The sequence below is a fragment of the Mycena indigotica genome, assembly GCF_014461135.1.
Source record: "Mycena indigotica strain 171206Taipei chromosome Unknown Mind.scaff0001, whole genome shotgun sequence".
NCBI classification, from domain to species: domain Eukaryota; kingdom Fungi; phylum Basidiomycota; class Agaricomycetes; order Agaricales; family Mycenaceae; genus Mycena; species Mycena indigotica.
Window position 1 is genome coordinate 5586575 of NW_023503000.1, and position 27551 is coordinate 5614125.

General features: G+C 50.8%; 9 protein-coding genes across 9 annotated transcripts; 5 read left to right on the forward strand and 4 right to left on the reverse strand.

The window, feature by feature from the left end:
* Nucleotides 1–51: 51 nt before the first annotated feature.
* MIND_00156900 (Nuclear receptor corepressor 2-like) lies at nucleotides 52–3646 on the reverse strand (the record flags this gene model as incomplete). The annotated part of the gene is made up of 10 exons (XM_037358494.1): nucleotides 52–252; nucleotides 312–350; nucleotides 397–593; nucleotides 646–799; nucleotides 853–2226; nucleotides 2280–2530; nucleotides 2613–2856; nucleotides 2922–3048; nucleotides 3122–3477; nucleotides 3542–3646. 10 exons carry the CDS (start codon nucleotides 3644–3646, stop codon nucleotides 52–54), a joined length of 3048 nt encoding a protein of 1015 aa, XP_037226404.1.
* A 193-nt stretch (nucleotides 3647–3839) lies between these two features.
* Nucleotides 3840–5603, forward strand: MIND_00157000 (GPI transamidase component PIG-S; the record flags this gene model as incomplete). Its single annotated transcript, XM_037358495.1, has 7 exons — nucleotides 3840–4179; nucleotides 4227–4307; nucleotides 4353–4517; nucleotides 4572–4742; nucleotides 4794–4883; nucleotides 4935–5317; nucleotides 5370–5603. 7 exons carry the CDS (start codon nucleotides 3840–3842, stop codon nucleotides 5601–5603), a joined length of 1464 nt encoding a protein of 487 aa, XP_037226405.1.
* Nucleotides 5604–5642: 39 nt separating this feature from the next.
* Nucleotides 5643–7157, reverse strand: MIND_00157100 (uncharacterized protein; the record flags this gene model as incomplete). Its single annotated transcript, XM_037358496.1, has 7 exons — nucleotides 7092–7157; nucleotides 6860–7045; nucleotides 6599–6814; nucleotides 6430–6552; nucleotides 6196–6381; nucleotides 5792–6151; nucleotides 5643–5744 (listed from the first exon to the last, which is right to left on the reverse strand). Exons 1-7 carry the CDS (start codon nucleotides 7149–7151, stop codon nucleotides 5643–5645), a joined length of 1233 nt encoding a protein of 410 aa, XP_037226406.1. The 5' UTR covers nucleotides 7152–7157.
* A 139-nt stretch (nucleotides 7158–7296) lies between these two features.
* On the reverse strand, nucleotides 7297–8056 carry MIND_00157200 (Acylpeptide hydrolase; the record flags this gene model as incomplete). Its single annotated transcript, XM_037358497.1, has 3 exons — nucleotides 7297–7406; nucleotides 7453–7461; nucleotides 7507–8056. 3 exons carry the CDS (start codon nucleotides 8054–8056, stop codon nucleotides 7297–7299), a joined length of 669 nt encoding a protein of 222 aa, XP_037226407.1.
* A 5214-nt stretch (nucleotides 8057–13270) lies between these two features.
* MIND_00157300 (AAA-ATPase-like domain-containing protein) lies at nucleotides 13271–15148 on the forward strand (the record flags this gene model as incomplete). The annotated part of the gene is made up of 4 exons (XM_037358498.1): nucleotides 13271–13507; nucleotides 13554–14018; nucleotides 14065–14802; nucleotides 14852–15148. The coding sequence occupies 4 exons, from the start codon at nucleotides 13271–13273 to the stop codon at nucleotides 15146–15148; spliced, it is 1737 nt and encodes a 578-aa protein (XP_037226408.1).
* A 672-nt stretch (nucleotides 15149–15820) lies between these two features.
* Nucleotides 15821–17956, forward strand: MIND_00157400 (AAA-ATPase-like domain-containing protein; the record flags this gene model as incomplete). The annotated part of the gene is made up of 4 exons (XM_037358499.1): nucleotides 15821–15997; nucleotides 16046–16510; nucleotides 16556–17281; nucleotides 17336–17956. The coding sequence occupies 4 exons, from the start codon at nucleotides 15821–15823 to the stop codon at nucleotides 17954–17956; spliced, it is 1989 nt and encodes a 662-aa protein (XP_037226409.1).
* Nucleotides 17957–18883: 927 nt separating this feature from the next.
* Nucleotides 18884–21822, reverse strand: MIND_00157500 (uncharacterized protein; the record flags this gene model as incomplete). Its single annotated transcript, XM_037358500.1, has 5 exons — nucleotides 18884–19744; nucleotides 19795–20107; nucleotides 20166–20581; nucleotides 20634–21382; nucleotides 21429–21822. The coding sequence occupies 5 exons, from the start codon at nucleotides 21820–21822 to the stop codon at nucleotides 18884–18886; spliced, it is 2733 nt and encodes a 910-aa protein (XP_037226410.1).
* A 145-nt stretch (nucleotides 21823–21967) lies between these two features.
* MIND_00157600 (AAA-ATPase-like domain-containing protein) lies at nucleotides 21968–23860 on the forward strand (the record flags this gene model as incomplete). Its single annotated transcript, XM_037358501.1, has 4 exons — nucleotides 21968–22249; nucleotides 22298–22756; nucleotides 22806–23534; nucleotides 23585–23860. Exons 1-4 carry the CDS (start codon nucleotides 21980–21982, stop codon nucleotides 23858–23860), a joined length of 1734 nt encoding a protein of 577 aa, XP_037226411.1. The 5' UTR covers nucleotides 21968–21979.
* Nucleotides 23861–24358: 498 nt separating this feature from the next.
* MIND_00157700 (uncharacterized protein) lies at nucleotides 24359–26763 on the forward strand (the record flags this gene model as incomplete). The annotated part of the gene is made up of 11 exons (XM_037358502.1): nucleotides 24359–24552; nucleotides 24603–24659; nucleotides 24711–24949; nucleotides 25000–25034; nucleotides 25082–25149; nucleotides 25193–25394; nucleotides 25441–25464; nucleotides 25514–25642; nucleotides 25701–26117; nucleotides 26165–26459; nucleotides 26513–26763. The coding sequence occupies exons 1-11, from the start codon at nucleotides 24380–24382 to the stop codon at nucleotides 26761–26763; spliced, it is 1890 nt and encodes a 629-aa protein (XP_037226412.1). The 5' UTR covers nucleotides 24359–24379.
* Between the last annotated feature and the right edge of the window lie 788 nt (nucleotides 26764–27551).

A 27551-nucleotide genomic window follows, 5' to 3' on the forward strand; every position in this document is an offset into this window, starting at 1 on the left:
GTGTGATGCGGAATATGCCGAATAATGTTTATTTAAGGATTAATAATACCGTCACTTGCGCCCGCTGCTCGCCTGAGCCTGCTGCTGGGGCGGTGGGGGCGGAAGCGGGGGTGGGTGATAAGCGGACGGCGGGAATGGCTGAATATAATACGGGTATGGCGATGCAAAAGGGATGCCCCGATGAGGCACTGGCGGAGGGTACGGTGACCACATTGGCGGTGGAACAGGAGCATATATTGGCTGAGGATATTCCTTGAAGGCAGTTAAGTCATGTTGGTCCTTTTTTTTTTAAAAAAAAAGTGACCACTTACCGCAGGCTTGAATTCGCGAACTGGCGTCGGCTCCTTGGACTGGTGGACATTCAGCGTTGATAAAAACCTATGATCATGGACCCACCACTTCCGTCCCCGGTGTCGATCTCCCTGAAAGTAGTCTCCCCTCATCCACACCCTTCTTCAGAGCGTCTGCCAACAACGTGCCCACATCGAGCGAGTTGTAGTAATCCGACACTTGAGTCGTGGTCTTGTCCGGCATCGCTATTGCGATGCGTTTAAAGTTCGGACCGTGCTGCTTGACTAATGTCAAAAACAGTGCTAGGAAAAACTTGTCAGAAGCGTAGCGGGCGAGGGCATCCAAAAGCAGCACCTTTGTCCTCGATCGACCATTGCAAGCTTGCTTGCGCAAAACTAGTGGTAGGTTGGTGGTCCGTAGACGGAGGTGTCGGCACCGGCGAGTCGTCCCCAAGAGAGGCTTTCGGTCCCGGTCTCCGCCCACGCCTCTTCTTCTTCGGCTCACTATCCTAATCGCCAAGATAAGCAGCTACTTAGAAAAAAGAAGGCAAACTAAACACACCGTGTCGTCGTCGTCTGGCACATACGCATTATTGCGATTGATGGCCGAAACCCTCCTCCGTTTCGGTCGGGGCTCCGGCTCCGGTGTCGGAGTGGCCGTTTCAGTATAATCCACACCATACGCACTCCTCCGTGCGGATGGTTTCCTGCCTTCGATGGCAGCCGCAGAACGTCTCCCGCGTCTGCCAACATAAGAGTCGTCCTCTCCCAGCATCTCCGCGTCGTGCTGGCGAATGTCTGACAACAACCCATTCCCCTTCTGCCTCCCCGCTCTCCTTCTTCCCCTCTTTGGCGCAAACTGAGAGACCACCCGCCGGAAGTCGATCAACTTCTTCTTGTGCAGATAGTAATACTCCACACATTGCGCCGCAGTCTTATTTGGCAGCTGATCCGCTATAATGCCGAACTGTTTCGGCGTCTTGGCGAACGCATCAAGGAATGCCTCCTTCTCCTGTTCCGTCCAGTCATGGATACCCGTACAAGGCGCATAGTACTCGTGTGGGTTCTCCACGAGATAGTTCGTGTCGTCGTACGTGTATCGCGTTTGGCCGGTGAAAGGTATCATGTCAGGAATAATGGCCAGGTTTCGTGTCGAGAGTTGGTTGGGATCAGTAGCCTCGTCGTACCCCAAACTCGCAATGATTTGCTCCATCTCCAAGTCAGAGCGGACGAGATCACCCAGAGCAGCAGACCGGCGGGTGGTCCGAGTTGGTGCTGGTGCCGCTTCCGTTGCGGGTGGCTCCGCAGGCTTGGCTTGCGCATCCAAAGTATCACAGTGTTTCCGCCATGCCGCATGCAAGGTTTGGTACTCCTCTTGTAATCCACGCAGTCTGGTGGACAACGCCACTTGACGGCGGGCGAAACGGTTCATGAGCCACGGCTTGGCAGCAATAAACGGAGCGTCAGTACTGTGGTAGAGTCGTTGTAGACTGATAACATCGACAAGTTCCTCTTGAGATCGAAGGGCGTCAGGGTACGCGTCCTCTTCGTGGGGAAGCGATAGATTCTGCAAAAGAATGGGATTGACACGCTCGTCACGTGTTTGCGGGTCTTTGAGAAGACGGGTCATAACGACGGTCCGAAGTGCATCGGCAATAGACCGAGCATTGGACCAAGGCGGAATGTCTTCCATTGTAAATTCGACACGAGGCCAAGGAGCACGTGAAGGTTGTGACAAGGGAGGTTTGCTAGCCACCACAGAAACGGGCTTTGGGACAGGAAGAGGAAGGCGTTTGGGCGGAGGAGGCGGTGCTGGCGATGCTGCTTTCGTTTCTCGAGTAACAGCTGACAAATCAGAGGTGGCTGGAACAGCGATCGTTGTTTGTGCCTCTGTTTCTGATGCAAGGGGTTGAATGTCTTCCGTTGGACGAACAGGCTGATTGAATATATAAACACAAAGCACGATGCTCAAACGAAGCAACTATTTACCTTGTCCGGCGTTGGAAGGTCAACCACGATAGGTTCAGGCGACGGAGCTTCATTGACAATCTCCCCCTCTTCAATGTCGGGCTTGAGCTGTTCTGATTTGAGAGGGGAAGCGGCAATCCCAGGTATCGGGGCTGACATTTCGCGATCAGATGCATCAGGTGTAGAGACAGATTTAGCAGCGGCAACGGAGACAGACTTCAGTTCGGGTTTGGGGATACCAATAACGACAGTAGGCGGAGGTGATTTGTTGTCTGAGGCATGGGTGGACGCAATTGACGACCGTGACCGTGACCTTGACCTTGACCTTGACCGTCTTCGCCTTGTTCTGCGGACAGAACGAGACCTTGACCGGCTTGACGTTCGACTTCTTGACCTTCGCCTCCGACCCCAGTTTCTTGCTGGTGAGTGTGAACGGGACCGAGAACGCGAGTAGGATGGGGAGCGCGAGAAAGAGCGTGAGCGTGAGCGTGATCTGGAACGACGCGGAGGACGAGAGCGGGACCGAGAGCGGGACCGAGAACGAGAACGTGACCGTGAAGGTGATCGTGAGTAACGTTGGCTGTTGGGTCGATGGTAGCTGGCCTTCTGCCGTGGTGATGTCGGAGACAGTGTTGGCCGATAACCGGGTCCGGAACCACGAACGGGTTGATCCGTGGCCCCAGGCCGAAAGAAATCACCAGAACCTCTTCTGAGTGAAGGCGCCTGAGAAGGCACGACAGGGGACCGCAGTGAAGGAGAGCCAGGCTGTTTGTCAAAAGGGATCCGCGGACTACAAATAAAAGCAAGGACGAAAAAAATCCAATCAGCTAGAGAAGGAAAGCCCAGGATGGTAAAATACGCACCTGGAGTTTGCATTAGAGCTACTCTTCTTCTTCCATGCGGTCGATGGCTCGAATATCCGCGAAACTGAATCACTTCGGATGCGGTGATGAGACACAACAGAGGAAGTTGGAGACAATGTCAATGAGCGTCGGTCCCAAGTGGCTTTCGAGGAAGGTTGCCAGTTATTCGAAGAACGGTCCCAAGATGCACCTTCCGAGTTCCTTGTAGACTCATTGCGACGTTCGGGGCTGGGTGACCTGCTGTAGTCGCGATATCGAGGGTAATAACCGTCACGGTGGACTGGCGCGGAGCGGGGTGGAGGAGGAAACTCGTCGTATGAGCCGTATCGGCGGGGTGAGCGGGCAGGAAGAGGTCTCTGTGAAACAAGAAAAAGATAAAATAAATGTTTAGTTCTGATGTGAAGTGAAGTTGTGACGCACCTCGTATGAAAGAGGTGTATGACCTGCCGAGGCTCTTCTGGGCTGGTAATAACTCTGTGTCGAAGTTCCAGCGCTATATGCCAATGGATATCCACCTGAGGACATCACTTATGCGAAGCGGACTAGCTACCGAGTTTTTCGCACACTCAGCAACCGGAGAGCTCCGGAATTGACGAAAAGCTGGGTCGGAGGGTGGGGTGAATTCAGCACAGTAGGGGTGTCTAAAAAACCAAGTGCACGAAGAGAGGAAGAGACAGAGAGTCGAACGTCACACTGTCACTGCCATCATCATAATTCCATGCCTCCGCACGTCCACCCACCAAATACGGCGCTGCGCGACCCATCCTCTTTATTCTACCAGAAAGAGTCCAACAGGAGACTCATAATCGCGGCCTACTGGGTTGTGCTCATTGCCGCGCTTCCAATCTGGTGGAAAACGACAAGCATAGAGCGACTTTCACTCCCATCATCCCGGGTTAATTCACAAGCAGCAAAACAACTACGTTTGCCAATAGAAATCGCCTTAGAAGACGTCTCTCTTGTTAAACATCTCCAGCAAGAACTAGATCAACGCAGAGAGCAATCACCCTTGGTGTGGAATGGGTTGGACGTAACTGTGCAAAGTAAGACGGAGAATGGTGCGTCACTACACTTTGACAAGAGCTGAATCCGACTCTGTTCACAGGATCATACACTATTGTTCATGACGACAATAGAGTTGTTGCCAGCGAGCGGCGATTAACATTTCCGTTGAGAAAAACGACCGGTGAGGTATCAAAGACGTAAAGACTTGGACCTAATTTCCCCGAAGTACCTGCCCTCGCGGACACATTGACTGGTCTCCTGGTTCCGCGCTTAAACTCTCACCGTGTTGCGCACTATGCTCCCCGGTATCGTCTTGCATTCACATTGCTGAACGAGGATGCAGCAGCTGGAGACACGATCAACGGTTGGGATATTTCGAAGGCAATTTCTGGTGCGTATAGTACTGTTCAATTCTCTAACGTATAGTCTGAGAAACCAAAAACAGACCATCTCTCGCCCATCTTCGACGCGTTGTCTGTCCTCCACAATTTCACCGTGGAAAGCCAAGTCCAGTTCCACGCACCGTTGGCATTTTCTCCTCGAACTCTTTCTGAAGGTGTCGGCTTGACGCCTGAGGATCTGACTGTGTTTGTCAACTCTGCGGAATGGACTCTGTGTGCGTGACTCTACTGTCCCGTCATTCCTCATTCTCTGACAATCTTCGAAGCATCAAGCGTGTCCAATGATCCTGTTTTGCACTTCCTCGTATTTGTACCTTCAGCCACTCGTCGACCAATGTACATCCTCAATTCGCAAGGTTGTCTCATGACCTATATATCAACAACATAGTAGTTGACAACTTCTGCAGGAGAACCAACTTCTGCCAACTCTTTCCTCTTGCCTCAATGGGGCGGAATTATCATTTACAATCCACCAGCAGAAGACACACTCCAGTCCCCCATGCGCCCACTCCCCCCAACCGCCCTCAACACCATATTTTCCAAATTTGGCAAGCAGCTTTTGGCCCTTCTGGGTGTCGCGCGCCTGCCAGCAGGAGTCGACAACTCACACACCGGCATTCTGACAGGCTGGCAACTCGACGCGCTCCTCCGGCGCCGGGCGTTCGAAAACGCTGCCGAGGCCGCAGAAACACTGCAGAGCATTGTCAAACTCGTCAATCAAATCGAAAACATGCCTGTTGGCCAGGACGTGCGAGGCGATGTCCAGGATTCGCTGGACGCACTTGATCGGGTAAGTCGTCCTTGTCTTATCTTTGACACGATCCGATCTGATCCGACGGCAGATATATGCCTCCCCAATCAAGTCGCTCAACGCAACTTTGCAACACTCTGCGAATGCCTTGACGTTGGCTTCGAGAGCATTCTTCAACCCGGGAATGCTGGCGCTCTTGTACTTCCCCACAGAACACAAGTTCGCGGTTTATATGCCGCTCTTTGCCAGTGCGGTCATCCCACTTCTTGCAACAGCTGTCCGAGAAATTGCTGCGTGGAGGCGACAGAGACGGGAGGCGCCCTAGGTTTACATTTTTGTACACATATACCCAGTAGAAATACAATTAAGAGATGTAGACTCTTCTCAGCTCCGAAAAGTTGCACCTCGATTTACTCCGAGGACAGGTTACGACGCCATGGTTCTTGGCTGCCATCTCCTCCATTGCCTTGCAGAAAACATCATTAAAAATCAGCATGGAGCGACAAGACACACCTCGCGGGAATATACGAACCCAGTGTCGGGAAACGCCAAGGGCATGTTATCTGCGTCCATAATCTTGCCTGTTATGAAGCAGACGATGGTTGAATTGGCATGGTGGCTGAATGGCACCTCTTGAGCCAGCTTTCCCAGACCAAGAGAGCCGGTGCGGACAGTTTTGACGCCTTCTCCGTCGCAAACAGGACAATCAACATTTTTCGTCATGTGGTTGTGGCAGGCAGGAAGACGGAGCGAGGCGAGTCCCGCATAGAGACTGAGATTCAAAAGAGGTTGGGTGGGAAGGGTGTTGAGTGCATAAATGGCGCGGCGGAACGACTGGATTAACGCGGTCCAACGCGAAGAGTCGTACAAACGCTATATGAAGTCAGTAAAAAATGGAACGAAAGCAGCTCAATTACCTTATAACGACTCGTATTGGTCTTTGGTGGGAACGCAAGTAGCGCCATCGCCTGTCTAATCTGGTCCATGTGTGTTTCTTGCCATGATATCAGATATTTGCGTGAATATTCGATAGCCTCCGGATGTTTGAAATTCCTTGTGAGCTCAATATATTCCTGGAAGCGAAGGTCGAACTCCAGAGTACTCTAAGCCTACGGTGAGTGTCAAACAACCTTTGTAATGCGATCCCACACCTTCATTTTGCGCAATGCCGCCTTGTTTTCGCTGCACCAGGCCAACGCTTCTGTGCAACTGTGACTCTCAAGGGCTGCCTCGATGCGCTTAATGTCTGCAAACAAGTCGATATCGACCAGAGTCTGAACGATATCAAGCGCATGAATGTCACCACAAACAGAAACACACCTCGATATGCCGTTCTCTCGCAATCATTCTCGCAGTCTTCTCTCTTCCCGTCCTCAGAGTCCAGTCCACAAGCCACCGGTCCAGCCGTGTATCTGCCCACCGGCCAAATTCGGGATCGTTTGCATTGGGAAGTGTTTCCACGGCAGCAAGATGCTGGAGCCGCTCTCTAATCACGTCTTGCGTTGGCTTTCCTGCGGTATCATGCAGCTCCGCAAGCTGTGGTGGGGTTAGTTGGGATGGAGCAGGTTAAAGCAATCACACCTTCTTCTTCAGGTTCTCGACGTTGGCAATCATAGCGTCAATGGACTCGACAGCTGCATCGGGGGCAAGAGTCCCTTCTGAAGACTGTTTAGTCAGATCTTGTACTGAGTTTTGCACGGCTTTCATGTCCCGCTCGACATTCCGTTGGGTGCTGCGAAACACCTTGCGGTAATTCTCGAATGGAACCTGACTCGCTATGAGCTGCGTATGAGTACAGAATGTTTATAGTTACCCTTGCAAATGGCTGCTCAAATAATAGGATGCCATCGACGTTGAGCTTGGTGGAGGTCATGACCAAAGAAGGGTGACGCGAAGAATTGGCGTGACGGGTCGAATTCTCGATGCACACGACTGGCTACAGTAAAGTGACTTTATCTACCAGCCTCGAAGCGGGAGCTAAGGTATAGAGCTTGAAGCCATGTAAAGACCTGCCCCTCTCATTTCCGTCCAAGACGCCGTGTGTGGGGGGAAGCATCTCGAAAATCGGGAGAATGTGGCGTTTCTGACACACCCGACAAGGTAGCCTGAACGCTTCGTATTCGAGGAACTGGAAGATAGTTATTAGTACTTACCAAGGTTAAACAGAGACCCACCAATGTGATCTTACTCGAAGCTGAGTTTGTCGCGGGGATGAACGCCTTTCACACTTCCACCACCGCCTTCGCTAGCATTCTTTCCAGCATTGAAATCTCGTCTGCTCTTGACAACAAGCTCGGTTTCTGTCCGTTCTCTTTCCCGCGAGCCCAAGGTCCGCTCCAACCTCGCGTCTGCCTCTCGTCTGACCAATTTCATCCGTCTTTCGGATGACGGCTCCCATCGACTCTTCAAAATGCGGCGCACAGCCTCTGGGCTTATCCGGAAGCGCTCGGCAAGAACAGGAGTGGAGAAAGTTTCGGGGTTGATGCGATGCAGTTGGCGCAACCCATCCATTGCTTCCCGTGATAGCTTTCGGGGCGGATTCCAGCCATCTGGGAAGGCGGTCTTTAGTGTGTTACGATGCAGTTGCCAAGCAGCAGGAGTAGGAGTCGTTGGTGGTCCAAGACTCCGTTGGCGAATACCGTCGACAGCTTCATTGTCTTCCGAGAGGTCAACCGGTGAGTCGTCATCATCGAGGATAGACCGCGCAGAGCGCGACAAAAGGCGAACGGAGTGAGTTCGTGGTGTAAGCTGAGTGAGACGACCGCGCAATGAAAACATTTGAAATGCACGTGATCAGACGTGCTGTGGACCACTGACGTGCTACTCAGTCCACAAGCAAATCTATGACGGTCCGTTCTGGACTAGTCTCGTACCCAGACGTTCTTTCGAGAATCGCTCGCTGCGCGAGCAGAGTCCTGCGGACCGGCACACGTGACTGATTGGAGATTTTGATGCAGGGATTCTCTCTAGAACGTCTGGGGCAGTTCGTATCAGAAATAGCAGATCCTTGGCAAAGCGATTTCTCATGCCCCCATGCAACTTTTGGGCCCAAAAAAGCGCAGAGCCAGGAGTTTCAAAGACGAGCTTTGCGCTCCAATTTTTTCTGGATCGAACGGAGGTGTCGTTGGATGGCAAGAGGACTCAAAAAAGACCCAATTTTGGTGAAAGAATAAATTTTGGCTGGCTGACAGTTGCCATCAGCTTGAGGATCTGTCAATCCCTATACGAACTGCCCCAGACGTTCCGGTCGCCATTCCTGCACATCAACCTCCAAAACTCACGTGCAGGATCGGCGAAAACCGGAACGTCGGGTTTCGAGACTAGTTCTGGACACAACTGAAAATAAGTGATGATATGTCCAAAAAAATGATGATGAAGGGAAAATGTGGTGATATGTAATGACTGGAATGGTGACGGTATACAGGAGACCAATGACCGAAGACATTGATGATTGCACTCCTCAGCAGTACGTATCCTCGTCATCATCCAACAGTGCTGATCACCAATCCCATGTGAAAGGGGAAAATGGAGAGGGTCTGTCATTTTTCAGACCATGCTGATCACTATTGTCTTTTGGGACTCAGTTATATTATCATCATACTTGGTATCATCATACTTGGTTCTAACCGCTTTCCGTCATGATCAGATACAGAAAATGGATTTACCTTATGATTGCTCGCCGAGACCCTTGTTGCTCCTTGCAACTCACTTTCTACTACTAAGTACCTAATCCTAGGTACCACCTAACAGGCCGAAAGCAAGTGCCCCACAAGGAAATAGAGAGAATTGTGAAACAAAGTATAGAACCACTACACTATTCCTTTAACTATCTGCCCATGATACAAAACGACCGTTTGAAGAGTGGTGATAATTTGCTGAAGGCTGCCGCAATGTGCGGCGTCGAAATATTCGAAGTGGTAATGGGCCCAAAAAGGGCAGTACACGCCTAACCAGGCATCGCACGCAAAGTCGAAGTTGTCGTGGAATACACGTTCTAATCAACAGGTCAGCTAGACGAACATCAAGATAGAAAGGTACCTAGATATATCCGGTGAGGTACAGCAAACGCCAGCAAAAGGACGAAACTTTGTCCAAAGCAACGCGATCTATGCTGGCGCAAGCGGCGCCAGGCTGCCAGCAATCTATCGAATGTCCGATTTTGAAGAGCAGCCGGTCCGTTGCTGGATGGGGCAAGGCGAGAACATAGATTTCCCGAACCCATGCTGAGCGTATCTGAGCGTGGCGTGGTCGAAGGGATCGGAGTGATGTTGCATGAGCCATTTTTCATTGGCAAAGTGGGAGGACGAGATTACTATTTCGCCCGAGAGCGCGCGAAAGCGCGCGAAAAGCACTTAATTGCATTTGGTTTATACATATACGCGCCGAACAGGCACATTCATACCCTCCAGAATGAAGCTCATCCCCGTCAACACACCAGCTCGGCCCCCACATCCCGTAAGCCCAAACAGCTCCCGATGCCTCTGGCGACAGCTTCGACACGGCACACGGCCTAGCCACGCCAGACGAAACCAAGAATGCGCAATTTTTTCTGAATCGCGCATCAGCGCCGGACCCTGCGGTGAACCCTGGTGGCGTACCGAACCGCTTCGGCGTGGGGACCTCCCAAACAGCCTCCCAGCGGCGCGGACGGCACCGCTCCCACTCCCCCAGCCGCTTCTTTCCACAGGTGGTGTAGCCAATTTTGAAGGCAACACGGCCATCGTCAAGTACGACTTCCGAGCGCATAAATTTGGCCAGGTTTGTTGTCTTTGACGGCAGTGTACAGCCCCCCGATTGCCCGAACGCGATTATAGAGAGCCTCCTCGCATTTGGAGACGATTTCGACTAACTCGGCTTGGGTGGTGGGAAGGGGGTATTGCGAGAGAGTCTGACGGACGATCAAACACGAGCGCATGTCGAGTCGGCAGCCCACAGACCTTGCAGCGTCAGCGTCCTGGGTTCCCATCGATACTTTTCACTGATCCAACTCTTCTCCTCAACGCACGGAATTTGTTCTGGAGGAATGAGAACAAGTGGGTATGATAAGTCGGAAAAATTGTTCCAGTGTAAGCTCCATTATCCCGTGCATGGTCGGCTCGACCGTGGATTGCCGCAGAATTCCTCGCCGTGTTTGGTCCAGCAAGACCTTGGAGAAGAACGGCAGCAAGGGTTCGAGGCCATGGGGAAAGCCGTCGTAGACCTTGTATCGCTCATCGAGTGTTTTCCGTATGGTCGTGTGTATCTGTAACACCGTTACTAATGCACAATGGTCATCATAAAGTGAATACCTGCTTCAGAATGTCTGCATTTGCCACCCGGAAAAAGCCTTGATCGTCATAGGTCAAGATTCCGAGGTCATGTAGCGCGTGAGGTCCAATCGCCGATCCATCCAAGGGTGGGGAAATATTTGGATCGATTTTTCCGTTGACGAGAAGGTCAATAAGAGCGTTGATTGTCAGGCGGTTGTCGTCAGCTTCCACCTCCAAAGCCTCCAGTATGGGTGGTAAAAGGACAGAAGGTACAAAGCCTCGCCAAGCGGGCTGGTTTCCTAACAATTCGTTGATTAGGACGAAGACTCGTTGAGGTTCAAGAAGGGGCGGCAAATCGAGATTCGGCATAAATAAGTGACGACCGATCCTAGTCTGTAAAACTGACAAAGAAGGAACAGTGACGCGGAATCGCCTGCAGAGAGTCGCCGCTTCCTCTTCTGTGAAGCCACAGGATAATTTGAGCCTGTCCAGCTGCTCGAGGTTGAACGGGGCAAGATTCTCCAGTGTCTTGGTGTCGCTCATAACACCTGTCACAAGAAGCTTGGTGATGATTTCCATCCCGCCACGCAAATTGGACCAAAATACGGTGTTCAGTAGCGTCTCGATGTTGCGTCGGAGCTCTGCGTTGGGAGGCCGGCGTACACCTTTATATGAACCAAGAGCTGCGCAACGGAAAGGCGCATCGAAGCCATCGACGCCAACAAATAACTTGTAGCCGCTAGATTTGACGAGTTGCTGGAATGGGCTCAGCATGTTTATCCAGAGAAAACCTAGAATGGCCTACGCATAGTTCGCTAAACAATCCAGCAATATTCGAGCGCTCGAACAACCGATAGAACTCGGCGATCGAAAGGTCTTGCGGCAATCCAAGCTCTACCTTGTACTTTCTGAAGAATCGAAGAATCGCCAGTTCAATCGGTGCGCATATTGTAGCTTCTATCTGCAAGTCCCAAGGGTATAGTAGGTCAAATGAGAATATCAGACACATATGTCTGTCCCGAGATGCGAAGGCTTCAGGCGTGTTTCTGGCAGCTGCGAGATTTCCCCAGGCACTATCTTGACACTCTGGGCGAGCATCATAGTATGCGGCCAAAGTGGCGAGCAACAATGTCTTTCCGAAACCTGGCGGTCGGATGAAGAGGCCACGGTAAGTTTGAGGGAGGGAGAGGATGTGGGCGGTTTTGTCGACATAAATATGCGGAGCACGCATAATATCTTTAAAGGTCTTCCAGCTGTTGGCAAAATCCTAGGCCACATTAAATTTTCCTCTCTTGGAGCGTCGGACAGACTTCAACCCAAATGAAGCAATTTGCAGTGCCAATGCTCCACTGTTGCTCCAGTTAAGCGACCCTCCGAGCACCTCAGAGTGTGCCAGTGGGTGACATCAGACTAGTAGAAAATTTGGAGTGGCCTAGGATTTTGCCAACAGCTGTAAGTCGCTTACTGTAGCTGAGTGTGGGGGTGAAACACCCCAGACACCGTTATGCTTATGTAATTGACTGAAACAGGAAACAGTGGGTGGTCAATGCGTTACATATCATTTATTGGTGAAACACTGGGATATTTTTAGTACACGTTGATACTATATAACAGCCCTAAAGTATAGTAATTCATACCAAAATTTGACAATACATCTCACAGATAATGCTTTGACCACTTTCCTGTAGCTTATGGAAAATTTGGCCATGAAAATTAGGTTTTGAGCATATTTTAGCGGAAACACCCTGTGCGTTATGCGTTACGCACTGAAACGAAACACTGGGGGTGTTATGCGTTATGTTTCACCCCCACACTCAGCTACAGTAAGCTTTTACTCCAATAAGGTAGAGGTCGTGGGAACCCCGCACCCTTACTAATCGCATCAAATGATGGCATCAGCGACAAAATCTGGGATGTGACTTGGGAAAAAAATTATAATATGTTTATTTTAGGCACTGTGTGCATTTAGAAAGCAGTTTAGATATATGAAGAGTAAATCATGAAGATATTGAGCTATAAAACCTCTTTTTGTGCCTACTTACCACTGCCTATGGTGGAAGTCACAAAGGTGTTATGAGCTGTGACACATCTACATTTGCACCTAAAGTGATTGGAACTTAAATTGGCTCTAGATAGGGGTTGAATTGTCCCTGATATAGGCTTGTCTGCACAATTAACCCGGTCTCTTGTCATATCAGGGAATTATTGATTGATGATCAGCATCACATGATACTGATTGTCACGCTTTTGGCTGAGGTCACGCATGTCACAGCGACAAAATCTGAGGGTTAAGAAGAAATAAAATCTTAATATTTTAATGATCTGTAACCTAACATTTGTCTACAATACTCTTAGCTTCATTTTCACACTGTTTATAATTTCTCAAGTTAGTCACCCCCCTGCCTATTAGCAGCGCATCAGCGCTGATCCCATCAGCTTAGTAAAGGTGCGGGGTTCCCACGACCTCTACCTTATCAACATTTTTTTGAGTGGCCTACGATTTTGCCGTTAGCTGCCAACCCTCTTGGAGACTGCAGAGTGTTTCAGTCAATGGCTTGCCAGTGGCAAGGCCGAGAATCTCGAAGGACGCACAATAATTGAAGATGAAGTGTTGCAAAAGGTAGACCTCTTGTTTTTGGCTTCATCATGAGCGTCGCGAATTTCTGTCTCGGCCGAAGAGCGCTTGAGAGTCGATGAAGGTGGCAAATTGAACTTGGAAGCCATCAACAACAAACAAGCCATCATGTTCTCATCACCATCACTCGTCCCACTTCTCCCCCCACAACCAAATGGACCTCTCGCCACCCTTCCTCGACTTCAATCTCCAGCATTAAAGCGACGTCGGTCACAAAGCAACATAGATGACGTAGAGTTAGAGTCCAACGCTGGCGATGAACCGCCTTGTCGAAAACGTTTGCATTTGCGAACTGGGTCGCCTGAGCTTTCAACCTCTCTCACTACATCCCCTTGCGAGATAAAGGTGCGTCTTCAATATTGCCACTTCCCACTCTTCTGACCGAGCTCAGCCACCGAGGTTCGATGACCACTTCGAAGACCTGATTGAAAAACCTGGAGCCTATGTCGATAAAACTGGCTGCATTGCTCACTTGCCAACCAAATATACCGCGTTGATGATTCGGCCACCCCGTTTTGGCAAGACCACTTTTGTGTCGACTTTGGCGGGGTATTATGATATTCGCAATCTTGTCCCAGAGTGTGCTTGGGAGCGACTCGACATCCACCGAGCTGCAAAGGACTCCTTCGCCTCTCGAGACCAACATCTTTGTCTCGTGTTCCGTTTCCCGACCACGATTATACGAGGTCAACTGAAGAATGTCGAGTGGGACATTAGGGCACACGTTTCCCACCAGTTGTATGCCTTTGTCGTTGACTACTTGGGAGAGCTCGGCCTGTCAGAGGTTCCTCAAGCGATCAGCACTGGGGCTTTGCACAGAACACATGATGTTCTGACTATGTTCACGGAATTTTGGGTAAAGTCTGTTCGCTGCAGCTTGTTCGTCAACTTAATGTTGTTAGGAAATTGTGAAGCAGAGTGGGCATACTCTCTTCATTGCCGTGGACGATTATGATGCACCACTGCGTTCGCATGAGCTCACTCCGTTTGATGGTGACGAAGAGGCGGAGGTAGAGAATCGGCCGAGGTTCAGAGACGCAATTGAAGAGTTACTGGACCGTTTGTTCTGGGCGCCTCTGCTACATGACATCGCCCGGGGCCTTATATCGAAGCTTCTTGTCGCAGGCACCCTTTCCTTTACGACTTGGAATCCAGAAATCAGCAAGTCTCTATCAAGTCTTGCTCTGGCCGAGATGCCTGAGCTCTCATCGTGCTGCGGATTTACCGAAGATGAAGCACGCAGTTTTAGTGCTGCATTCCTTCCCAACCCTTTATCTTCCGCCGACTTTCGGGACAAAATCGGACGATACCATTTTCCCCCCAATCCCCAGCCGCTCCTCCACCCCCAGCAAATCATTCTGCGGGTGGCTCCTCTACCTGAGTGGGCACCGTTTGATCGTCTGACAAACCCTTTCCCCACACTTTCGGCGATCTTGAGGTCTCTCGAGGACGATACAGACGATGAGCGAGTGACGCGTAACACACTGCTTGACTTGCTTACGCAAGGTACCATCGAGCCATCCAACTACCGACCACTCTGTGGCCGTGCTATCGGAGTAGATTTTCTCCGGGACCTCGGCATCCTGTCTTACGATTCGGAGGGACGGCTTCGTGTGGCAAGCAAAGACATCTTGCAAGAGGTATTCTCCTTTAGTTTTGTTCACATCGGTATAGCTGACGACCTCCTAGATACACTCGGCTGTCGATTCTGTGGTGGATACTTTCTTCAGCTTTTCCTCAAAACTCCGCCCAGCGTTATGGGTGGAAGATGGATTCACCCGCCTGCTCGCTCTGTCCACACAAGTTTTAGTTGATCGGACCAGCCGAGGACTATCACGGAGATCTTGTCTGGAGCCTACGATGCATGGTGTTCTCGAACTCCTTCTCCGAGCGCTCATCTCGTGGGAGGATTTTTATGACCCATTGATTATGGTGCCCCCCCTCACAATTGCCTTACATCGACGAAAAACCTTCTCACAATCCTGAACCCCGTCGCTGGGGGCCCCGAACTTTGACACTGCGGGGGTTGTGGAGGGGGTTGAATCCGAATGACGGCAATCCGACTTTCAAAGCTCTGACCGCTCTACATGAAGAGTTGCGGGTGATGGACGAGGTCAAAATCCGCCAGATGCTCTACTTGGACGAGCAAGGAACACTTTCGAAAGTGGTGGACCATCTCCGAGACGAGCCTGGAGTTAACATTCTGGTAGCTGTTGGTGGAGCGCGGGTTTTAATGCCTCAAATATTACCAACCACCACCGTCTGTGAACATTGTGGTCGAAGTGATCTGTAACTACTACATTCTAGATTCGTTTCAAAGCTATGCTAATACATGACCACTCGCACAATGTCCAACTCTTCCCAAGCTGTGGTTACATGTCCCAAATAATAGTCGGGAGACCGCCATCTGTGTGACCAGTTGAGAACGGTTGAGATAGGTTCTCGTGTTAGCGCCTATATGACTTCTCTACCCGTGGTCGTCTCCTCGATGATCACACACTTCTTGTCATTGCGAGTGTACAGCATGTTCGCTGGTTCTTTTGGCGCTGAGTCAGCAATCACGATCACAGCCCCTCTTGTTTGTGCTTCCTCCATGCCCTTGCCATTGTCCGTCTCCCCAACCTTCAGCGACTGCGCTAGAAAGTCGTGTTAAGCCACATGATGGAGTCTCGTCGACACACTCCCCAACAGTTTTCGTCAGCGGGTACCAGCGACGCGGAAGAGTCTAGGGCCCATGACGAATATTTTGGGCGCACGCGTTCAAACTTGCAAACTATATCTCCTCCACTCTCATCATCTCCCGATACGTCTCTCGAGACATCTTCTGAACTAGATGTGGGTGCTATATATCTTTGGGTCCCCTAAGCCACTCACCCAGATCAGCTACCGCGATTTGACGACGTTTTCAATGACCTCGTTGAGCAACACAGAGCTTATGTGGATAAAACCTTTTGCCTCACTCAACTACCCTCCAAATATTCCGCCTTGTTGGTCCGCCCGCCACGCTTTGGGAAGACTGCTTTAGTTTCGACTTTCGAGGAGTATTACGATGTTCGAGGGGTTGTTACAGACGACCGCTGGGAGCAGCTCGATGCCTACAAGACCTCGAAAAACTCCTTCGCCAGTCGTGACCGACATCTTTGCCTGCACTTCTGCTTCCAGAACGCGCTTTTACGGGGTCAATTGCACGAACTGGAGGAGGAAATTCGGATCCATGTTTGTGCGCAACTATACGCTTTCCTTTGGAAGTATTTGACGGAGCTCGGCTTGTCAAATATTTCTGATGCAATCGAGACTGCCGCTTTGCACGGGGAACCAGATATTCGAGCAACGTTTGCCAAGTTTTGGGTGAGATCAAGTCCCTTCGGTTCTTCTCTCGCTCAATGTCGTCAGGACATCGTGAAACAAAGCGGTTATACTCTCTTTGTTGGGGTGGACGATTATGATGGCCCAATTCGCTCGCATGACTTTTTCCCCTTCGAATCCCACAATAATGAGGTCGACCGTCCAGGCTTTCGTGATGCTATCGAAGAAATCATGGTCCGCCTTTTTTGGCGCCCGCTGCTGGATGGTATGGATATCATTTCCAAGCTTCTCGTTACGGGAACCCACCCTCTCTCTTCATTCACTCGCCAACTCACGGATTCCGTTTCGAAATTCAACCTCCAGGAGCTCCCCGAACTCGCTCTTTCTTGTGGATTCACAGAAGATGAGACACAAGATTTCAGCCGCCAATTTTTTGAAGATCGAACCCCCATCATCAAGTTTCAGGATTTTGCGGGACAATATTGCTTCCCTCCTTATTTCGGTCCAGAGTTGCTGCTTCACCCACAAGAAATCATCTTGCATGTAGCCGAGTCAATGGGTCGTGACCAGCCTCCCCTCCTTCCGTTTGCTTCACTGTCTGCGGTGCTCCAAGCTCTTGAAGAGGACGCAGACGATGCGCGGGTGACTATCAACGTGCTGGTTGACATGATTACGCAAGGCACAATCGAGACTGGCCAGTATCAACCCCGTCACGGCCAAGCCTTTGGAGTCGAAACTCTGCGGGACATGGGTATTTTATCTTATGACGCCAACAAAAAGCTTCGCATTGCCAACAAGAGAATTCTCGATCAGGTAAGCCTGCATATCTTTCGGCTCAGGCTCAAGATCTTCTAAATTCCTGCTCAGATGCACTGGGCCGTTTACCCTTGGGCGGATGCCAAATTTCGGTTGGGATATAAGCTCTTGCCTGCTCTGGCTCTTGAAGGTGGCTTCCCGACCTTGCTGTCATTATGCACCAATGTTCTCCTCGATCGCACCCGTCGAGCTTTGTCGCGAAAGTCAAACCTCGAACCCACAATGCATGGGGTATTCGAACTTCTTTTCCGCAGTCCGGTCTGCTCGTCTCGTGATAGTTTTGATTCGTTCATTCTGGTGGCTCCGGAACAGCTTCCGTATTTCGTCGAAGATGTTGATCCAAATGGCCCACCACGCAAATGGAAGCTTCGCACTCTGGCTCTGCGTGGCCTTTGGAGGGGTTCACATGCAAACGACGCCAATCCAAGTTTCGAAGCTCTGACCATTCTCCACACAGAGCTACAGACGATGGATGAAGTCAAAATCCGCCAGATGCCGTACCTAAACGAGCAAGGCGTTGTTTCGCAAGTGGAAGAGCACCTTCGAGACGAGCCCGGGATCCACATCTTGGTTGCTGTTGGAGGAGCTCGCGTCTTGATGCCTCAGATTCAGTCGCCCGAGGGCACTAGTTCTCGCCCTCGTTGTGAAAAATGCGGTCACGTGGTTAGTTAGTCATTATCATTCCAGCACGAAACAATGTAGCAATAGTTGTGCTCTCGCAATCCTTTCTACTCTGTATACCAACGAATGAAAAGCCTCTGAAGAGTTTGGCCGTGATTAAGCAGTATAAAAATAGCTGATCCGCCACCCACCGGTTGTTCGGCTTCTTGCTTTTGGGCTTCTTGCTTTTGGGCTTCTTGCTTTTGGCCATCATCTCAGCACCCAAAGTCTCGCAAGAGATTATCGTCGACTTCCCGAAGCCGCATGTCCTGCTTGTCACGTTCAATCGCCCGAAAGCCTTAACGCGTTTACACCTCGGATGTCCGCACCCACTTCGTCTTAATACCGCGTTCTAGCGATACCGGTACCGCGGCTCTCAAGAATAGTGGGACATCAGGTTGGTCAATGCCTCTCTCAAGTTCTTTGTTGAACAACAACAGTTCGCGTCGGAAATGCTGGTGTTCTCGAGCTTCTCTTCCGAGCGCCCATCTCACCCTGGAGGAATATTTACACTGGCAACCATTGATTATGGTCACCCCCCTCACAAGTGCGGCACATTGTCAATGACGAAAAGGCTTCTCACAACCCCGAACCTCGTCGCTAGGGCCCCCGAACCTTGACACTGACGACGCTAATCCGACTTTTGAAGCTGGCCGCGCTACATGAAGAGTTGCCGCGGGCGATGGACGAGGTGAAATTCTGCCAGATGCTCTTCTTGGACGAGCGAGGAACACGTTCGAAAGTGGAGGACGATCTCCGAGACGAGCCTGGAGTCATTACAAGCCACGACTGTCTGTGCGCATTGCACGCGGACTCTGAGTGGATGAGTTGATTCTGTCGATGCTATTCGCAGTGCCTATACTACAGCAAGTCCACGCGGTAGTGAGTTTGCTCTACGTCATATTGCTTATCCATATAGCACAACTCTAATCGTTGCAGTTACATTCCCATTTTTAAGATAGATTGCGGTACCCCTTTGTAACTAAACTTTGTTGGTATCGGCTTGAGAATGGTTGAAATGACGCGAGAACCAACTGCACACAAAGTAATCCCAATCACCTCTTCGGCAGTGTCGAGGTCTCCTACCACCACTCTTCTATCACTCACTCCGACCCGAGACGGTCCTGCTTGACCAGCGGCAAGCAGCGTGCAATATGTCCTGAGCTGAGTTTCGGCTTCTCGGACGAGGTAAGCGAGATTATTGAAGTCGTAGCCCATACTGTCCTGGTTGTAGCGGGCATAGCTTTGCTGGAGAAGTGTGTGGTATGACAGCGTTGCAAGTTGCTGGGCTTTTTCTATGCAAGCCTTGCTCATTTCCTCGTCGCTTGAATATTTAGCGTTAAACTCTCCAGGGACATACGGCGTCCTGAGATCACCCATAATAAAGCCCTGCGTGCAAAAGCTTTTCAACTCGACGACCATGGCTCTATTGCGGTTTAGGCGGCCCAAATCACACAGCAAGATGTCAAGAAACTTGAAGTGAGTTTTGTGCTTTGTATCCTTGTCGAGATGCCGACCAGAAACGGATATTTTGTCTGCTGTATTCAAGTCGGCGACTTGCCGGACCTCACTGAAGACGTGCTTGCGGTAGGTGGGATCTCGGAAGAGAATATGGTCCTCCACCATCATATGGAAGGCGGCTTCGGACAATGACCACAAGGTTCGATAAGCGCGGAAGCACAGCTCTGTCGACAACGCCTCTGTGAACGGAAATGTGTCTCCTCCTAACAGTGCTCGAAGCTGCATATCAATGAGAGAGTCGCGATGTAGGAGAGATGCCACAGGGCAGTTGATAAACAGCTGAAGCGGCTGTGAGATTGACGAATTGATGTTATAATTTGAAAACTTACCTGTATGGCGAAGAGAGGAGAACTTATGGCGAGTTTCCAGACTGGGTCCGAGTCGGGGCGGACCCCTCCGTAGTCAATTACTCGAAGGTATCCATGAGACAGTAAGATTCGCCACATCAGTCCGTCATCGGTGAAAAGATCCGTGAGCCAGCTTTTTGAGCGTGTGTAAGATGATATTTGTCGACGAGACAGGTGAACATATCGTGAATACCGCAGGTTGGAGTCCTGAAGTAAGGGCACGCAGTGAAGCACAATCCAATTGATTAAAGGGGAAGATGCGGGACCCATCGCACCGCTGGGGACGTTTCCTACGCTTGACAGATAGTGAAACACCATGTCGAAGCGAGCTATGGCAGTTGGTTTCATCGAACTTGAACTGGGTGGTAATTTTGAACGACCCAGCGATGGATGGAAAGGATTCAGTGTTGCACTCTGATTGGTGTGAAAGAGGGCGAAGATTTTTCTCTGTCTCGTCTTCTGTGATGCCATACAGGCCAGCGAGTTGCATATAAGCGGTGACGTTGGTCGCATTGTCCCATCCCTTGAGCGAAGACTTGGGCAAGACACTATTAATCAACATCTTGGAGCCCGGGATTTTCCCTCGAGTTCCGCAGAGACCAATCAGTGCGTGTACGAGGTGTGCGATATGAGCCTCAGCCCTTTGAGATGCTTCTAATTGACCAGCCCCAGGCTGCGACACCATTGCATTGATGATAGAAAGAAGTGGTGCATCAGCATGGTCGATCGATACGAAGAGACGTTTTCCCGAAGTGTGCAGTTGGTCGGCCTACCTCATCATTGTCAAGAAAAAGGCATGAGCTGTGAAGAGAATGACTGACCAAGTACTGGACCGCTTGTACTGGCGTCCGCTCCTTAATACCCTTCACGGTATTGTTAGGTAAAGAAGAGCTATACTTGTTGGCGAAGTTCATAATGACATCATGCCAATAACCATCTAGTTCTGAGCAGATCGTCTCCTCATCGGAAGCGGACGATATCTGAATGCGGTTGAAATCGAATGACAAGCAGAGATATGTTTTTGCCGTTGCTGTCAATTTTTCTGTGGACAACTGGGGTATGAGCGGAGAGAACAGCCGCTCCAGCTCTTCAGTGTCCGTATGGAGATCATACCAGACGTTGAGCATTGCCAGGACATTGCTCTTGCCCGTTTTAGGTGGCGAGATAATGAGCCCGCAGTGAATGGAAGCAAGTACTCGGTTGAGAGCGGTCAGATAACGAGCTTTGTTGACATATGGTATATGGGACTGTGGAGATTGTTGTGAGAAGAAGATTGTGTCAGGCTGAGGTAGCGCAACACTATCAGCCGGGGACGCCAACTCGTGTACCACGAGCGGGGTTCCTTCAATTTTCCGAATCTTGTTGGATTGTGCATCCGATTTATCTCCGACCATCGGGACATCTTCATGACTGGATTCAGCGTTGTTGTTCGGAGATAATTTCAAGGTTGAGTCGACAACAGCGATCCCATTAGACCCTCTATTAATATCGGGAGGCTCATGATCATTGGATTCTGTGTCTTCGTGGCTGCGTTTGAGAGTATGACTCTGAGGAAGATTTCGGGGTGGCACTGATAGTGCCTTTAGTTCAGCGACACATATATCAGGTCTACGTACGGGGCTCATAGGTGGTCTCGAATAGAATGTGTATGTTAACACCAGGTTCACTCAACCTGAAGTCTGTCGCAGAGACATTTTCCGCAGGGTCGAGCAGACGTATATCTGCTGAGGGATCGTGTTCCAAAGGCCATGGTAGATATGGCGCATGGAACTCGAGTTTATCGACAGGTAATTTCACCCGCCAAGCTGTTTTAAAGAGTATGGTTCGACCTTTACAGCATGCACAGTTTTGACCGCGATGATCTTTCATCAAACGTTGGAAAAGATATGCGAGTGCTCCGCCCATCAAGTTGGTGGGAAGTTCGGTGGTGTAAACCAGGCGAGGGCGAGGCGCATCCCAATGTGCTGCGTCGTAGATAGCGTAATTGAGGGTGTTCGGTCCAGAGGACATTGGGGTCGCAAGGAAAGGTGAGAGAAGTTGAAGGCTATCAATCGATTATATGTCACCGACATTGTTCAGCTTCGTGCTTATGCCAGTTATGGTCGACAATGAATTTTGATTGTGACATCCGTGGTTGTCACGATCACGTTCTTCTGTTTGTGCCACCATGCCCTTACCATCGTCTGTCTCCCCGACGTTCAGCGACTTCAGCGACGTGCTCGCAGGCCGTGGCAAAGCCGATGACGACCTATCTCACCCCCACCTCCGAACCTCCACATCACGTTCCAGAGCACAGAAGAGGACATTGTCAGAAAGCGGCAGCGAGACAGACACAGACGATAGCTTGCCTGGTTCGAAGCGCCTCAATGCACGAGCGACATCACCCTCCTTCTCGCTTTCCCCAGACACATCCTTCGAAATCTCTTCAGAGCTAAATGTGTGTGTCAATTTAATTCAACGTGTCCCAGTTTCTGACTCGGTTCAGCTGCCGGCCATGGACGACCTCTTCACTCAGTTGATTCGAAAACCTGAAGCTTATGTCGATAAAACTGGCTGCATTGCTCAATTGCCAGCCAAATACACGGCGGTGATGATTCGCCCGCCACGCTTTGGAAAGAGCACTTTCATCTCGACTTTGGCCCAGTATTACGATGCTCGGGATGTTGTCTCAAAATTTACTTGGGAGGGCCTTGATGTCTACGCACAAGGCTCTTTTGCCTCTCGAGATCGACATCTGTGCCTAATGTTTTGCTTCCCGGACTCAATTATAGAAAACGACCTGAGTGGTGTCGAGTGGGACATCAAAGCGCACGTTACCTCTCAGCTGTACGCATTTGTACGCGACTACTCCACAGAACTCGGCTTGTCTGAAGTTCCAGAGGTGATTAGTACCGAGATGATGCGTGGACAACCCGACTTGCTCGCTATTTTCGCGGAATTTTGGGTGAATTCTGACGCTTTTTTGTGTTCAATGTAACCTCAATTGTTGCTAGGATGTTGTCAAACAAAGCGGCCGTACCCTTTTTGTCGGCGTCGACGATTACGATGCAGCACTTCGCTCGTACGAGCTTTTCCCGTTTGAGGGCGAGGGCAACGAAGACCGACCGCAGCTTCGAGATGCAATCGAGGAGCTGATGGACCGTTGGTTCTGGGAGCCTCTGCTGCATGGCATCGACTTCGTTCCAAAGCTTCTTGTCGCAGGCATGCTCTCGCTGGACGCTTGGAATTCTCAAATTTCAAAATCTCTCTCAAGTCTTCCTCTGGTTGAAATGCCAGAACTCTGCAACTCGTGCGGTTTCAATGAAGATGAAGCGCGTGACTTCAGTGCTACCTTCCTTCCAAGCCCTCCACCCTTTACCGACTTCGAACATACAGCCGGACAGTACTACTTCCCTCCTCATTCGGAATCAGTCCCACTCCTCCACCCTCAACAACTCATCCTACGAGTGGCCCGTTTGACGGGGCACGAAATATCTCCTCTCTTGACGACATCATTCCCCCGACTCTCGGGAATATTGGCGTCGCTTGACGCTGACGCAGACGACGAGCGTGTGACGCAAAACACACTCGTCGACCTGCTTGCGCAAGGTACAATCGAGGCTGCCCACTACCAACCTCTCTGTGGCCGTGCCATTGGAGTGGGTCTTCTTCGGGACCTCGGTCTCCTGTCTTACGATTCGGAGGGACAGCTCCGCGTGGCAAGTCAAGACATCTTGCAAGAGGTATTCACTTTTTAGTTTCAGTCGCAACGGTATGATTGACACCCTGCTAGATACACTTAGCTGCTTATTCTGTGGCAAATGCTTCCTTCAGCCTTCCATCTAAACTCCACCCTGCCTTGTGGCTGGGTGATGGTTTTGCTCCTCTGCTAGCATTGTCCACAAAAGTTTTGGCCAATCGGACCATTCGAGGACTCTCACGTGAATTATGTCCGGAGCCTACGATGCATGGCGTTCTGGAACTTCTCTTCCGAGGACCCATCTCTCCCTGGAGGTATATTTACGATCCGTTGATTATGGTGCCCCCCCTCACAACTGCCGCACATTGACGAAAAGGCTTCTCACAACCCCGAATCCCGTCGCTGGGGCCCCCGAACTTTGACATTGCGTGGGCTGTGGAGGGGTTCACATCCAAACGACAGCCAGCCGACTTTCGAAGCTCTGACCGCTCTACATGAAGAGTTGCAGGCGATGGACGAAATCAAGATTCGTCAGATGCCCTACTTAGATGACCAGGGCACTATTTCGCGAGTAGAAGATCACATTCAATACGAGCTCGGGATCAACATCATGGTTGCTGTTGGCGGAGCGCGGGTATTGATGCCTAAGGTTCAGGCGCCAGAGACCCTCTTGTGAGAAATGCGGTCACGTGGTTAGTTAGTCATTATCATTCCAGCACGAAACAATGTAGCAATAGTTGTGCTCTCGCAATGCTTTCCTCTAGATATTGTGGATACCAACAAATAAAAAGCCTCTCAAGAGTTGGGCGGTGATTAAGCCGTATAAAATAGCTGATCCGCCACCGGTTGTTCGGCTTCTTGCCTTCGACCATCATCAGCTACCCCACAATGTTCAGCACTCCAGTACCCAAAGTCTCGCAAGAGATTATCGTCGACTTCCCGAAGCCGCATGTCCTGCTTGTCACGTTCAATCGCCCGAAAGCCCTCAACGCGTTTACACCTCAAATGTCTGCCGACCTGCGTCTACTGCTTAACTGGTTCGAAGAAGAGCCCGAGTTATGGTGAAAGACTACCACCCCCACTCATGCATACTTGAACCAGCTGTTTGCAGGGTCGCTGTGTTTACTGGCGCTGGGCGCGCCTTCAGTGCTGGCGCTGACCTGAAAGCGTGGGTATTCTTTCATTCTTGCCGTCCGAGTGCTTACGCAAATGCTGCCAGCTGGCACCAAAACGAGGAGGCGGGCGAAAGCCAGCACTATGACACAATCCAGTCAGCCGTACACGGCTTTGGCTCTGTTTCCCGCCGCGTTTCCAGGAAGCCGTTCATCGCGGCGGTCAACGGGAGCTCATATGGCGGGGGGACGGAGTTTGTTGTCAACTGCGACCTCGTTGTCGCAAGCCAGGACGCAACCTTCGTTCTCCCCGAAGTCAAGCGGGGTGTAGTCGCCGTTCAGGGCGGTTAGTAGGCTTCTGGTGCCCATCCAACCCGTCTTAATACCGCTTTCTAGCGATTCCGCGGCTCTCAAGAATAGTTGGACATCAGGTTGGTCCATGCCTTTCTCTCTCAAGTTGTTTGTTGGACAACAACAGCTCGCGTCCGAAATGCTCCTCCTTGGGGAGCCAATCAAAGCTGACGATGCGCGAAATCGATTCGGCTTGTAAGTTACCTCGTCACAGTCTTATCTCTAACACCTTCGCTAGCGTTAATATCGTAGTGCCGCCCACAGAAGTCGTTCAAACCGCGCTTGCCCTGGCCGAGAAGATCACGAGCAACTCGCCCGATTCCGTGCAGAGCACCAAGGTCGGCCTGACGCTTGCACAGAACCACGGGGCGGAGGTCACCGTGTTGCTGCACTCCCGCAGCGCCGAACACCGGGGCCAGATGATGGGCGACAACGTCAAGGTGGGTACTTGGTAGTTGCACCAAATTGGGCTTATATGGTGGACAGGAAGGATTGCGGGCTTTTAGCGAGGTGAGTATTGCGACTAGGTGGATTTAACAAACGCTAACCTGCACCAGAGACGGGCTCCGGTGTGGAAAAATGCGGGGACACGGTCAAAGTTGTGATAGTATTAATGAATGTTTACTTGACTTCAAGGCTTCGCTCGAGCTCGTATGAAATTGTTTCCGCCCGCGTCATGCTAAACGCAGTCAGTAAGACAGGGGCACCAATCTTGCTTGACTCCGCCCTTCATGGCATCTTATCAGGACTACATCGCCAGTAACCCTGAAGTCATCCCTCCCAACAACCCATATCCCAGCTTCCAGTTGTGGGTCGAGGACTCGGCCACAAACCATCAACACGATGCCACGCACGACTCCCACTACGAAACGATCCACACCCTCACAACCACCGCCCTCCGGCAACTCTGCTTTGGCCGTGGGGTCGAAAGAATTTGCGACATAGCACGCCAAATCGCCCGAACCCCGCAAGCCAGGCGTCATCTTGGCCAAACAGTCCAAGTGTCTGAAGAGGAGATCCGCCAACACCTGCTCACAGCCCCACTCAAAGTCGTATTCAAGGCTATTCCGGACGATGTCAATGGCGGGATCATATGGGGCCAGGCACATAGCCAGAATGAGGTCGTGATCAACGTTGACCTGGTTTCCGCCATATGCAACCCAGTGAGTCTCCTTCGCTGACTTTGGCACCACCCCTAATGTTTACCAAGGCATGCACCGACTCCGATACGGGCCTTCGGTTTCTTTTTTTCGTGACCCTATCCCACGAGATTGTCCACACAGTCATGAAGACGGTTTTCCCGCGCCTTGTTACACCACATATCGTTAATTTTGAGGAGGACGGCAAGGGTCAGGGCGAAGCTGGAAACACTTTCGAAGTCAGGTTATTTGGGTTCCTGACTGATGTCACCATGGCCGTCGCCGACATCACTTCCGCTGAACGCCTTTCGCGAATCCAAGAGTTCACCGCAGACTACAGAAGCCCACCGACCACTGGTATTCTCGGTCATTCAATTCTCTCTCCCACTTTTCTCAGCCACTCACCCCCCTGATTCTAGATGCGAAAACCATGCGCGACATACTCAGTTCGTTAGACAACGTGGATGCATGGTCCCCCCTATGGAGTATGCTCCCAGGCGCAAATTTCGACCCCACGATGCAACGGCGAATGCGCGGTCATGATCAGCGCAGGCGTGTAGACGGAGGAGTTGAAGACAATGGCATCCTCTCAGACCCAACAAGAATCGCAAGGGGTGTTTGTGACAGGGGAATATTATCGGCTCCCAGGCATATCAAGGCGCTGGCTTAGTTTTTTCCCTTCAACCGATTCGAACACTTTAAACAACCCATAAAACACTGGTGTGCCTGTATAGCTTCATCTAATTAGGCTTGAACATGATTCGTGTTTGCAGCATGCCTTGTGGCCTATGTAAACCAACGACAACCCATTGTTTCAAGTAGTACCGCCTTCTTCATCTTTGTCCGCTTGCGTCTCCCCTTCCACTGTAGCTTTGTCGGTCAACGAGTGTATATAGAATATCTATCTGAAAAAAAGACACCCATTTGTCAATGCCCGCGAGCTACTAGTAGTCACATTGAACCGCTTGACTTCCTCCGAGGTGAAGTGGTATTTTTCGAGCCTTGCGCTTCTTCCTACCAGTGTCGCCAGTCGCTGAGCTTCCGTCCGAGTCTTCCGAGGCGCCCGGCAAATTATAAAACATTGAGTCACTGGCAAGCCCACGACTTGCAACCGGTTGAGTGTTCAGATCATGATAGAGATGTAAAGTACCTTCTTCTCCAGAAAGTCGAGTGTGAAGTGTAGTGGCGAGTCACATTCCCTGTTCACGAAGCATAAGTGCCCAAACGCAACAAACAGCAGACCTACGCGAAAGGTTGCCCCCAGCACCCTGCAATATTTTCCTTCTTTTTACCTTTCTTTCGATGGCACGCCGTTGATTCCGCTGTTTTGGCACGGTATGAAGGGTCTGGGTGCATGTCGGGGATCTACAATGGGCCTTAGGTTGAATGGGTCGTCTTCATAGAGTCATACGACTCGAGGGCTCGACTTTTCTATAGCTAACACGACTTCTTTGTGAG